This window comes from Rhodnius prolixus, unplaced genomic scaffold (assembly GCF_049639745.1).
Source record: "Rhodnius prolixus isolate KJV_2025 unplaced genomic scaffold, Rpr scaffold_9, whole genome shotgun sequence".
Lineage (NCBI taxonomy): Eukaryota > Metazoa > Arthropoda > Insecta > Hemiptera > Reduviidae > Rhodnius > Rhodnius prolixus.
Window position 1 is genome coordinate 26778955 of NW_027411604.1, and position 14245 is coordinate 26793199.

Genomic DNA, 14245 nt, shown 5'->3' on the forward strand with positions numbered 1-14245 from the left:
ACCAGCAGTTGAGTTTTCGTAAGCGGCATGTACACATCTTTGGTCTGTAGTAAAATATTTTATTTTTTACAGTCCAATGTTCCCTCGTTTCGAAGTTTTCTTCAAAATGCATAATTTTCGGTTCAAAATTGGTTTTTGTCGTCTTAGGGTACGTTCACAACGGAGCTGTGAGCATAGATGATAGCGGAGATGATAGCAGTGATGCATCAGCGCTTATAGAATAACCTAGTACATTCTTATGTGAGCGTGCACAACGAAGCTTCGACTAGTGACTCATACTCGCGGGTATAAACGAGCATAGATGATAGAATTGAATTTTTCATTTTTCTGCTAGCTGAACTCCAGTATCGGAGCTTCAAAATGGACGTCGAAAAATTATTTAGTGCTGTCTTTACTCATTATTTTTGGTTATTATTTTATTATTTACTTTTAAACAATATTTTGTTTTTTAAATCGTGCTTACATTTATTTTCATGTGTATTTATTTGTTGTTTTTTTTTCAATAAAATCATTACTTACCTAAGAGTAAGCACTAGTTTTTCTTCTATGGTTATAGGATTTCCATGACAATTTTTCCAAAGTTTTCTTAATTTTGACCTTATTTTTTCTAAAATATAGTCGAATGTGGGTGGACCCATCCTCACATATTCAAAAAAACGATCCGGATAATTCCTAAGTTCCTTATATAAATAGTGAAATTCGCCCAAAGTACTTCGTTTTTTATTTATGGTATGTACATGATATTTTCTAAAGCGTTTTTTCTTTAAAATATACCTTTTTGTTGCTGCTGAACATAAAAACTCTTCTTCACTTCTCGGACATGTTGCATGTATCACAGCTCCGTTGTGCACACTAATAAGCGATTATATTTTACTCTATCAGTTATCATCTCTGCTATCATCTATACTCACAGCTCCGTTGTAAACGTACCCTAATGGACACAGAAAGATCACAAATAAACACAACTTAATATACCAAATATTTACCACAAATTAATGATTCTGTCTGCTAGTAACATATAATGTTATGAAGCACAACTTAATGTAACTCTTTCTTAGAGCTGTAACCTCATTGTCCCAAGATGGAGAATCTGGTCAGCAACGAGAGAACACTGACTGGTGGGCGTCTCTGTTTTGTCTTAACAATGTAAAAGTTATTAATATAATTATTTGTAACTTTTTATTTACAAAATGATTAGAGAAGGATTACGGTGATTTTAATTTTGGTTAAGCTATAAGGATGGCAGGAATATTGAGTACGGATCCATCCATTAGCTGTAGTTTATGTAAATAGTAGTATATAATAGTAGAGGGATGAATGTGTGAAGCGAATGTATTTATAAGTAAGAATGGAGAGTGAGTGATATTCTAGTGATAAGCACCTAGACGATGCTGGCTGTATGGCGGAAGCCAATGCCAAAAAAAAAACTTTATTTTAATTTAAGGCTTAAGGCGCATCAACATTTAAGATCATTGGTACCCGAGCTTTGTTTCCTTGCACTGCCAGCCACGGGACAATGTTCCCTCGGTCATCACAACACTGTACATCGCCGGACGGAGTGAGTTGTAAGCAGCTCCTAGGAAGAGAAAAATGTATGGGCCTGCAAAACCCAGGATCTCCGTATGAGATCCCAATACCCTATATTAATAAAGAGTCATTTTCTTTAATATTTATCTTTTATTACGGCAATAGTCTTCGGCTTATTTTCTCAAATGAAAAATTGTAATTATTAACCTTAAAATATTCAAATTAGTTGCCTCAGAGTGCTTTAAATAGATGATATCAATTATAAAACTCAATTACGATTAAATTTTTAATAAGTGTCTCTGGAAGAATATTAGCAATTAACTTAATAATTCTGGCGACTGCAAACTTAATTATACTGAGGCAAAATGGCGAACAGAAATTGCTCATTCTAAAGGGGAAGAAATAAAAATTCTAATGAACTCCAGTAAATTCACAGTGATTATGAAACTATAAAAAAATATTGGTACCTTCCAAAGAAAACAGAATAATTAGTAATTTAGTTGAATACTAACTAAAGCCCGCCCTCAAATCATCTGGATTGAGGATGATGTCACCTAGCTTCGCTTCCAGAATTAATAACTAAGAGGTAGTCGAGATCTGTGTGAGGCCCACAAAGAGAGGTTGATGCTGGAAGGGAGGTTATCGAACAGAAGGTTACCAAGATCATCGGCCATTACATGCTTGGTGGAATCTAGTTTGAGAAACAAAACAAAAATACAAGTCCCTGTACCCAGGTGATGTATAATAAAAACGAATATTTCTGACGAAACTTTTATAATCGGAAGTTTGACACAATTGAAATACTTCCGCTTCTCTGGTAATAGAAATAACGTAAAATAAAATTGATCACCTTAAAATTTGTTAAAGAGAAAAATGATTCTTCCATAGAGAATTGTAAAAAATAAAATCCAAAGAGGTCATGAAATGACCAAAATTTAATATACCTAATAAAACCATAGAAAGTTTCGCTCTCCAGTCCTTAGTAATAAACTGAATGAATTCTTAAGATTGGAAAGTACTCTATAATTCTTTGGCTCTATAAAAACTTTATTGGCACGATGCCAAAATGTGTGGGAGGCAACAGCTTTCCAAAATCTCCGTGGCAGCACCCGCAATTCTATTTCTATAGCTTTTTTTCTTCTTTTTTATCCAGCTTGGATTTATTAACTTTTAAAAATACTCCAGAGTGTATTGAAGTTATTTAAAGAGGTTGAAATAATACAGGAAAAAAAGAACGCCAAACATATTTACAGTCGCTTTAATTGTTTTTGGTAGATTATAAATAATACTATTGGCTTACCTAGAGTTGAGTTTTTTTTTAAAAAAAAACCTCTTTGTCTATTGGCCATATTTCATCTTCTCGTCTAATCCAGACTATTGTTAGTTCTCAGTATCTTTTTTCTTTTTTCAAGGAGTTTGGGCTATAATAAATTAAATTGAAAGTGTTTGTAAAAGAGATATGCGGGGTCCTGAAGACCAGTCTTGCTCAAAGGGGGCGATAACGTCCTCTTGTGGGCGCTGATGGTCTACAGAGCGGTGGTAAAGGGCCCAGAGAAAATTGGGGGGTATTGGAGCGGTTTAGTGGGGCTGATTTCTGTTTTTCTTTTAGGATTTTTCCTCAACCTTGAGGTTTCCTCAGATCAATTTCCCCTCACACATATACGTACCAACAATGTAGTGCACCGCAGGAACCATATTTACCCTATTCAATCTATACTATTTCTCCAGTGCACTCTATCCATCGCGTCTTGCTCGCACAGCCCTCGTCCAGCCATTAGCTCTACAGATGCCATTTTGCCACCTGTTCCTAGGCCTGCCTCTTTTCTGCGTACCTGGCGGGCTCCATTGAATCACAGTCTTCGGCATCCTCAACACGTGGCCGAACCATATCATTTTCCCTTTTTTCCATTTCTTCCGTCTTCTGTGCTGTGCTTCTCCACTATTTTTCTTATATCCGCATTCCTCCTCCTCTCTCTGCGAGATATTCTCGCGAAACGCCTCCAGAAATCCATTTCAGTCGCCTTTATCTTTTTCTGCATTTTCTTGCTGACTCTCCATGTTTCTGATGCGTAGAGCAAGACGCTTTGAACCAACGCTTCATAGATATGCTTCTGTTTTTCTAATATTTTAAAACTAAACTCAAAACCTGCCTACTAAATTACATCGATTATTTCGTTTGTTTTTTCGTTAATTTTGGGCTACAAAAGCCAATCCCGCAATTGTACTCTGGGATTGTGGTCATCGATTTTTTGATAGCATTCCCATCGCCGTATTTGTGTTGAAAGTGGATTTAGTGCTGTGGTAACGCTGCTAGCTAGAAAGAGAAATCGTTTGCTTGTTACCGAACGCAGTTTTTTAGTAAATTCGAGTCAGATATTAACAAAATCATCAAAAATCATCAGATTCATCCTTCACACTAGATTAGTTTTAAAATTTAAATTGAAATGTTTTGTTTTAATTTGAATAAAGGTTTTTCTAAATATTATTCATAAAGTTGCATTTTATTGCTCTCATTAGAACAGTCTCATTTAAAATGTAAGTTCGAACTCAGAAACAGGATAAGACTCAAATGGCACGCTATAATTAAATTAAAGCAATTGTGATTTTGATTTTTAAGATGTGGTAAACTTAAAAATTTCAGGGGGTGCTAGAAAATAATTGATTCTCAAAGTGGGGCGGCAGTCGAAATAAATTTTAGAAACTCTGCTGTAGACAGCAGAATAATTTAGAATAGAAACGGACATTGTACAATAAATAGTGGGTCGAATCGCTCATCAGTGTTTATCCGAATTGGTTGTAAATGTATTTACGGGTGTGTAAATAAACATGTAAGTTGTTTGTTACTATTACTCTTTATTTTTTTTTAGTTTTTAAGGCGCTAAACTCCGCTCAAGGGAAGCTGTTAATAAAAGAAGTTTATTTATAAAGCTTCTAGGTGTCTGATTCGGTAACATTAAACTTTGTAAAAAGTGAATTCGCGGAATATAAAACTATGACCGTTCAGAGAGGATGCCCCAAAAATCCTCCAACGGAAACCTTTCTGAAACAAACGAAAAAGAGTTCAGCTCGATTCACATCCGGTCACACCATTTTCCTTTTATTCAGGATTTTAACTACTCATTTAACCTTCTCCACTATTATATAGATAACAGGACTATAACATTCCTCTGAATGGGCACTTAAAAGTATAGCGAACTATCCACCTCAGCATAGGAAATATGCTAGATCACCTAGGCCCTGATGCCTCTTTTAAAACTTGATTAGTAAGACTAAGTAAAAAAGCTAATGAAATGTGCTTTGTTGCAGATACGGATGGCGAGAGCGGAAGTAGAGAAAGTTTGGCCGAGCGGAAGATGCAGCCAATCCTTCCGGTCAAAACCACCACCTATACGGTAAGTGTTGGTATTGTTTATTTACTTACTAATCCATCCTTGAATGAATGATGCAATAATAATTATAATTATAATAAGGGAAGGGAGGGAACGGATTAGCTATGAGGTTAGCATACTGGACTCCCACGCGGAGGTCCCGGGTTCGAATCCAGCAGCTGACCCTTAGATTTTCTCTTCCTAGGAGCTTCTTACAGCTCACTGTCCGGTGATGGACAGTGTTGTCTGTAACGAGAGAACACTGTCCGGAGGCCGGCAGTGCACTGGAAAAAGCTCCGGGCGCTAATGACCTCAGCTGTTGATGCGCAAAAAAAAAAAAAAAAATAAGGGAAGGGATTAGCTATGCGGTTAGCATACTGGACTCCCACGCGGAAGTCCCGGGTTCGAATCAAGCTGCTGACCCTTAGATTTTCTCTTCCTAAGAGCTTCTTACAGCTCACTGTTCGGTGATGGATATTGTTGTCTGTAACGAGAGAACAGTGTCAGGAGGCCGGCAGTGCACTGAAAAAAGCTCTGGGTGCCAATAACCCTAGATGTTGACGAATTATTATTATTATTGTTACTATTTTTTGCATACTTTTAAGGCAGCTAATACCTAAATTATTAAACATCTATCCACAAATACTCAATTAAAGGGACTACAGTAAATTACAGTAGAGAAATCAATAATGTTGAATAATTTACTTGCTATTTCTGCTCTGTTAGTCGAATTAAAGATTGAAATTTTGTTTTAAATTTACTGCGATTACAGCACTTTTTACAAAAAGGAAACATCAACAACGCATGGTGGCAATAAATATTTCCCTTTATTAGTTGTAAGAGTAGGATGACATTATTGTCACACAGTAAAGCTCAAACCATTACTTCCTGTCAAACTTAGTAAGTAAGGCAAACTCCCTTTCCAATGCTATAGACATCAAGATCCACCAAGATTGCTATATGCACAAAGGATTCATGGAAATCGTTTCACGCGTCAATAATTTAAACGATTACAGTACTTCCCTTAGTAGGGCTAAGAGCAGGATAACACATAATTGTGACGTAGAGAAGCCCTAATTTCCTATCCTAGCTTTATCAAAATTAGGCAAAGATTTACTGGGTAATTAATATTAATACTTTTGGAGAGGGCCTTACATACGTGGGGCAAACGTCTCCCTATAGTAACTGATTTCAACGTTGAGACCGACAACAGCCATATCTTTTATTTAAAATATAACCTTCTATATCTCAGTTACTATTAACTAGAGCATTGCAATTTATACCAGTTATAGAGCTAACTTTTCTCTACAATTTGGTAGAGAATACATTGAAATCTGATAAACCCAAAAAGAGATATAAACCTTTGAAATTTGAACGATTTTGAAAACCTCCAAACTTTAACCTTCCATATCTCATTAACTATTATCACTAAAACATTGCAATTTATACCAGTTATAGAGCTAACTTTTCTCTACAATTTGATAAAGAAATCATTAAAATCTGAAAAACCCAAAAAGAGATATAAACGTTTGAAATTTGAACGATTTTGAAAACCTCCAAACTTTAACCTTCCATATCTCATTAACTATTATCACTAAAACATTGCAATTTATACCAGTTATAGAGCTAACTTTTCTCTACAATTTGATAAAGAAATCATTAAAATCTGAAAAACCCAAAAAGAGATATAAACGTTTGAAATTTGTACGATTTTGAAAACCTCCAAACTTTAACCTTCCATATCTCATTAACTATTATCACTAAAACATTGCAATTTGTACCAGTTATAGAGCTAACTTTTCTCTACAATTTGATAAAGAAATCATTAAAATCTGAAAAACCCAAAAAGAGATATAAACGTTTGAAATTTGTACGATTTTGAAAACCTCCAAACTTTAACCTTCCATATCTCATTAACTATTATCACTAAAACATTGCAATTTGTACCAGTTATAGAGCTAACTTTTCTCTACAATTTGATAAAGAAATCATTAAAATCTGAAAAACCCAAAAAGAGATATAAACGTTTGAAATTTGTACGATTTTGAAAACCTCCAAACTTTAACCTTCCATATCTCATTAACTATTATCACTAAAACATTGCAATTTGTACCAGTTATAGAGCTAACTTTTCTCTACAATTTGATAAAGAAATCATTAAAATCTGAAAAACCCAAAAAGAGATATAAACGTTTGAAATTTGTACGATTTTGAAAACCTCCAAACTTTAACCTTCCATATCTCATTAACTATTATCACTAAAACATTGCAATTTGTACCAGTTATAGAGCTAACTTTTCTCTACAATTTGATAAAGAAATCATTAAAATCTGAAAAACCCAAAAAGAGATATAAACGTTTGAAATTTGTACGATTTTGAAAACCTCCAAACTTTAACCTTCCATATCTCATTAACTATTATCACTAAAACATTGCAATTTGTACCAGTTATAGAGCTAACTTTTCTCTACAATTTGATAAAGAAATCATTAAAATCTGAAAAACCCAAAAAGAGATATAAACGTTTGAAATTTGTACGATTTTGAAAACCTCCAAACTTTAACCTTCCATATCTCATTAACTATTATCACTAAAACATTGCAATTTGTACCAGTTATAGAGCTAACTTTTCTCTACAATTTGATAAAGAAATCATTAAAATCTGAAAAACCCAAAAAGAGATATAAACGTTTGAAATTTGTACGATTTTGAAAACCTCCAAACTTTAACCTTCCATATCTCATTAACTATTATCACTAAAACATTGCAATTTGTACCAGTTATAGAGCTAACTTTTCTCTACAATTTGATAAAGAAATCATTAAAATCTGAAAAACCCAAAAAGAGATATAAACGTTTGAAATTTGTACGATTTTGAAAACCTCCAAACTTTAACCTTCCATATCTCATTAACTATTATCACTAAAACATTGCAATTTGTACCAGTTATAGAGCTAACTTTTCTCTACAATTTTATAAAGAAATCATTAAAATCTGATAATCCCAAAAAGAGATATAAACGTTTGAAATTTGAACGATTTAGAAAACCTCCAAACTTTAACCTTCCATATCTCATTAACTATTATCACTAAAACATTGCAATTTGTACCAGTTATAGAGCTAACTTTTCTCTACAATTTGATAAAGAAATCATTAAAATCTGAAAAACCCAAAAAGAGATATAAACGTTTGAAATTTGTACGATTTTGAAAACCTCCAAACTTTAACCTTCCATATCTCATTAACTATTATCACTAAAACATTGCAATTTGTACCAGTTATAGAGCTAACTTTTCTCTACAATTTGATAAAGAAATCATTAAAATCTGAAAAACCCAAAACGAGATATAAACGTTTGAAATTTGTACGATTTTGAAAACCTCCAAACTTTAACCTTCCATATCTCATTAACTATTATCACTAAAACATTGCAATTTGTACCAGTTATAGAGCTAACTTTTCTCTACAATTTGATAAAGAAATCATTAAAATCTGAAAAACCCAAAAAGAGATATAAACGTTTGAAATTTGTACGATTTTGAAAACCTCCAAACTTTAACCTTCCATATCTCATTAACTATTATCACTAAAACATTGCAATTTGTACCAGTTATAGAGCTAACTTTTCTCTACAATTTGATAAAGAAATCATTAAAATCTGAAAAACCCAAAAAGAGATATAAACGTTTGAAATTTGTACGATTTTGAAAACCTCCAAACTTTAACCTTCCATATCTCATTAACTATTATCACTAAAACATTGCAATTTGTACCAGTTATAGAGCTAACTTTTCTCTACAATTTTATAAAGAAATCATTAAAATCTGATAATCCCAAAAAGAGATATAAACGTTTGAAATTTGAACGATTTAGAAAACCTCCAAACTTTAACCTTCTATATCCCATTAACTATTATCACTAAAACGTTGTAATTTATACCAGTTATAGAGCTAACTTTTCTCTGTAATTTGGTGAAGAATTCATTGAAATGTGATAAACACAAAAAGAGATATAAACGTTTGAAATTTGTACGATTTTGAAAACCTCCAAACTTTAACCTTCTATATCCCATTAACTATTATCACTAAAACGTTGTAATTTGTACCAGTTATAGAGCTAACTTTTCTCTACAATTTGATAAAGAAATCATTAAAATCTGAAAAACCCAAAAAGAGATATAAACGTTTGAAATTTGTACGATTTTGAAAACCTCCAAACTTTAACCTTCCATATCTCATTAACTATTATCACTAAAACATTGCAATTTGTACCAGTTATAGAGCTAACTTTTCTCTACAATTTGATAAAGAAATCATTAAAATCTGAAAAACCCAAAAAGAGATATAAACGTTTGAAATTTGTACGATTTTGAAAACCTCCAAACTTTAACCTTCCATATCTCATTAACTATTATCACTAAAACATTGCAATTTGTACCAGTTATAGAGCTAACTTTTCTCTACAATTTTATAAAGAAATCATTAAAATCTGAAAAACCCAAAAAGAGATATAAACGTTTGAAATTTGTACGATTTTGAAAACCTCCAAACTTTAACCTTCCATATCTCATTAACTATTATCACTAAAACATTGCAATTTGTACCAGTTATAGAGCTAACTTTTCTCTACAATTTGATAAAGAAATCATTAAAATCTGAAAAACCCAAAAAGAGATATAAACGTTTGAAATTTGTACGATTTTGAAAACCTCCAAACTTTAACCTTCCATATCTCATTAACTATTATCACTAAAACATTGCAATTTGTACCAGTTATAGAGCTAACTTTTCTCTACAATTTGATAAAGAAATCATTAAAATCTGAAAAACCCAAAAAGAGATATAAACGTTTGAAATTTGTACGATTTTGAAAACCTCCAAACTTTAACCTTCCATATCTCATTAACTATTATCACTAAAACATTGCAATTTGTACCAGTTATAGAGCTAACTTTTCTCTACAATTTGATAAAGAAATCATTAAAATCTGAAAAACCCAAAAAGAGATATAAACGTTTGAAATTTGTACGATTTTGAAAACCTCCAAACTTTAACCTTCCATATCTCATTAACTATTATCACTAAAACATTGCAATTTGTACCAGTTATAGAGCTAACTTTTCTCTACAATTTGATAAAGAAATCATTAAAATCTGAAAAACCCAAAAAGAGATATAAACGTTTGAAATTTGTACGATTTTGAAAACCTCCAAACTTTAACCTTCCATATCTCATTAACTATTATCACTAAAACATTGCAATTTGTACCAGTTATAGAGCTAACTTTTCTCTACAATTTGATAAAGAAATCATTAAAATCTGAAAAACCCAAAAAGAGATATAAACGTTTGAAATTTGTACGATTTTGAAAACCTCCAAACTTTAACCTTCCATATCTCATTAACTATTATCACTAAAACATTGCAATTTGTACCAGTTATAGAGCTAACTTTTCTCTACAATTTTATAAAGAAATCATTAAAATCTGATAATCCCAAAAAGAGATATAAACGTTTGAAATTTGAACGATTTAGAAAACCTCCAAACTTTAACCTTCCATATCTCATTAACTATTATCACTAAAACATTGCAATTTGTACCAGTTATAGAGCTAACTTTTCTCTACAATTTGATAAAGAAATCATTAAAATCTGAAAAACCCAAAAAGAGATATAAACGTTTGAAATTTGTACGATTTTGAAAACCTCCAAACTTTAACCTTCCATATCTCATTAACTATTATCACTAAAACATTGCAATTTGTACCAGTTATAGAGCTAACTTTTCTCTACAATTTGATAAAGAAATCATTAAAATCTGAAAAACCCAAAACGAGATATAAACGTTTGAAATTTGTACGATTTTGAAAACCTCCAAACTTTAACCTTCCATATCTCATTAACTATTATCACTAAAACATTGCAATTTGTACCAGTTATAGAGCTAACTTTTCTCTACAATTTGATAAAGAAATCATTAAAATCTGAAAAACCCAAAAAGAGATATAAACGTTTGAAATTTGTACGATTTTGAAAACCTCCAAACTTTAACCTTCCATATCTCATTAACTATTATCACTAAAACATTGCAATTTGTACCAGTTATAGAGCTAACTTTTCTCTACAATTTGATAAAGAAATCATTAAAATCTGAAAAACCCAAAAAGAGATATAAACGTTTGAAATTTGTACGATTTTGAAAACCTCCAAACTTTAACCTTCCATATCTCATTAACTATTATCACTAAAACATTGCAATTTGTACCAGTTATAGAGCTAACTTTTCTCTACAATTTTATAAAGAAATCATTAAAATCTGATAATCCCAAAAAGAGATATAAACGTTTGAAATTTGAACGATTTAGAAAACCTCCAAACTTTAACCTTCTATATCCCATTAACTATTATCACTAAAACGTTGTAATTTATACCAGTTATAGAGCTAACTTTTCTCTGTAATTTGGTGAAGAATTCATTGAAATGTGATAAACACAAAAAGAGATATAAACGTTTGAAATTTGTACGATTTTGAAAACCTCCAAACTTTAACCTTCTATATCCCATTAACTATTATCACTAAAACGTTGTAATTTATACCAGTTATAGAGCTAACTTTTCTCTGTAATTTGATAAAGAAATCATTAAAATGTGATAAACACAAAAAGAGATATAAACGTTTGAAATTTGTACGATTTTGAAAACCTCCAAACTTTAACCTTCTATATCTCATTAACTATTATCACTAAAACATTGCAGTTTATACCAGTTATAGAGCTAACTTTTCTCTACAATTTGGTAGAGAATACATTGAAATCTGATAAACCCAAAAAGAGATATAAACGTTTGAAATTTGTACGATTTTGAAAATCTCCAAACTTTAACCTTCTATATCTCATTAACTATTATCACTAAAACATTGCAATTTGTACCAGTTATAGAGCTAACTTTTCTCTACAATTTGATAAAGAAATCATTAAAATCTGAAAAACCCAAAAAGAGATATAAACGTTTGAAATTTGTACGATTTTGAAAACCTCCAAACTTTAACCTTCTATATCTCATTAACTATTATCACTAAAACATTGCAATTTGTACCAGTTATAGAGCTAACTTTTCTCTACAATTTGATAAAGAAATCATTAAAATCTGAAAAACCCAAAAAGAGATATAAACGTTTGAAATTTGTACGATTTTGAAAACCTCCAAACTTTAACCTTCTATATCTCATTAACTATTATCACTAAAACATTGCAATTTATACCAGTTATAGAGCTAACTTTTCTCTACAATTTGATAAAGAAATCATTAAAATCTGAAAAACCCAAAAAGAGATATAAACGTTTGAAATTTGTACGATTTTGAAAACCTCCAAACTTTAACCTTCTATATCTCATTAACTATTATCACTAAAACATTGCAATTTATACCAGTTATAGAGCTAACTTTTCTCTACAATTTTATAAAGAAATCATTAAAATCTGATAAACCCAAAAAGAGATATAAACGTTTGAAATTTGTACGATTTTGAAAACCTTCTATATCTCATTAACTATTATCACTAAAACATTGCAATTTGTACCAGTTATAGAGCTAACTTTTCTCTACAATTTGATAAAGAAATCATTAAAATCTGAAAAACCCAAAAAGAGATATAAACGTTTGAAATTTGTACGATTTTGAAAACCTCCAAACTTTAACCTTCTATATCTCATTAACTATTATCACTAAAACATTGCAATTTATACCAGTTATAGAGCTAACTTTTCTCTACAATTTGATAAAGAAATCATTAAAATCTGAAAAACCCAAAAAGAGATATAAACGTTTGAAATTTGTACGATTTTGAAAACCTCCAAACTTTAACCTTCTATATCTCATTAACTATTATCACTAAAACATTGCAATTTATACCAGTTATAGAGCTAACTTTTCTCTACAATTTTATAAAGAAATCATTAAAATCTGATAAACCCAAAAAGAGATATAAACGTTTGAAATTTGTACGATTTTGAAAACCTTCTATATCTCATTAACTATTATCACTAAAACATTGCAATTTGTACCAGTTATAGAGCTAACTTTTCTCTACAATTTGATAAAGAAATCATTAAAATCTGAAAAACCCAAAAAGAGATATAAACGTTTGAAATTTGTACGATTTTGAAAACCTCCAAACTTTAACCTTCTATATCTCATTAACTATTATCACTAAAACATTGCAATTTATACCAGTTATAGAGCTAACTTTTCTCTACAATTTGATAAAGAAATCATTAAAATCTGAAAAACCCAAAAAGAGATATAAACGTTTGAAATTTGTACGATTTTGAAAACCTCCAAACTTTAACCTTCTATATCTCATTAACTATTATCACTAAAACATTGCAATTTATACCAGTTATAGAGCTAACTTTTCTCTACAATTTGATAAAGAAATCATTAAAATCTGATAAACCCAAAAAGAGATATAAACGTTTGAAATTTGTACGATTTTGAAAACCTCCAAACTTTAACCTTCCATATCTCATTAACTATTATCACTAAAACATTGCAATTTGTACCAGTTATAGAGCTAACTTTTCTCTACAATTTGATAAAGAAATCATTAAAATCTGATAAACCCAAAAAGAGATATAAACGTTTGAAATTTGTACGATTTTGAAAACCTTCTATATCTCATTAACTATTATCACTAAAACATTGCAATTTGTACCAGTTATAGAGCTAACTTTTCTCTACAATTTGATAAAGAAATCATTAAAATCTGAAAAACCCAAAAAGAGATATAAACGTTTGAAATTTGTACGATTTTGAAAACCTTCTATATCTCATTAACTATTATCACTAAAACATTGTAATTTGTACCAATTATAGAGCTAACTTTTCTCTACAATTTGATAAAGAAATCATTAAAATCTGTTAAACCCAAAAAGAGATATAAACGTTTGAAATTTGAACGACTTTGAAAACCTAACGTTTCGACGTTAAGGCTTGTGATAGAATGAGAATGAAGTAGAATAATGCCAAGGGAACCCTTCCCATAAATAAATATTCAAATTCAAATTTTAATATTCGTGATATTTATTTTTGTACTTGTTTGTACCGTAGAAAGCGTAAAGACAGCTGTGTATGTAATCAAGCATGACTTGCAAAACGTGATACGTTAATGCACGGTGAATAAATAAGATTCGCGTGATTTGTATGATTTGAATACAAGGGTCACTGTTCTGTAGAGCAGCGTGCTTGGTCCACATTGTTGGGGGAAGAATTTTTATAAGATTAATTAATTCCAGCGTGCAAAAAAATAACTTGATATTGCTTGAATAATTATTTTACAAAAATAAAATTTTTT

At 31.0% G+C, this 14245-nt stretch overlaps 1 protein-coding gene across 14 annotated transcripts in view; it reads left to right on the forward strand.

Moving 5' to 3' along the window:
* The window catches only part of mtd (TLD domain-containing protein mustard), a 510063-nt gene that overhangs the window by 338159 nt on the left and 157659 nt on the right, over positions 1-14245 (forward strand). For all 14 annotated transcript variants that reach the window (XM_074129454.1, XM_074129449.1, XM_074129444.1 and 11 more), the window contains one exon: positions 4834-4919. In XM_074129454.1, coding sequence (XP_073985555.1) covers positions 4881-4919 — 39 coding nt within the window. In that variant the 5' untranslated portion in view covers positions 4834-4880. The remainder of the gene's footprint in view (positions 1-4833; positions 4920-14245) is intronic.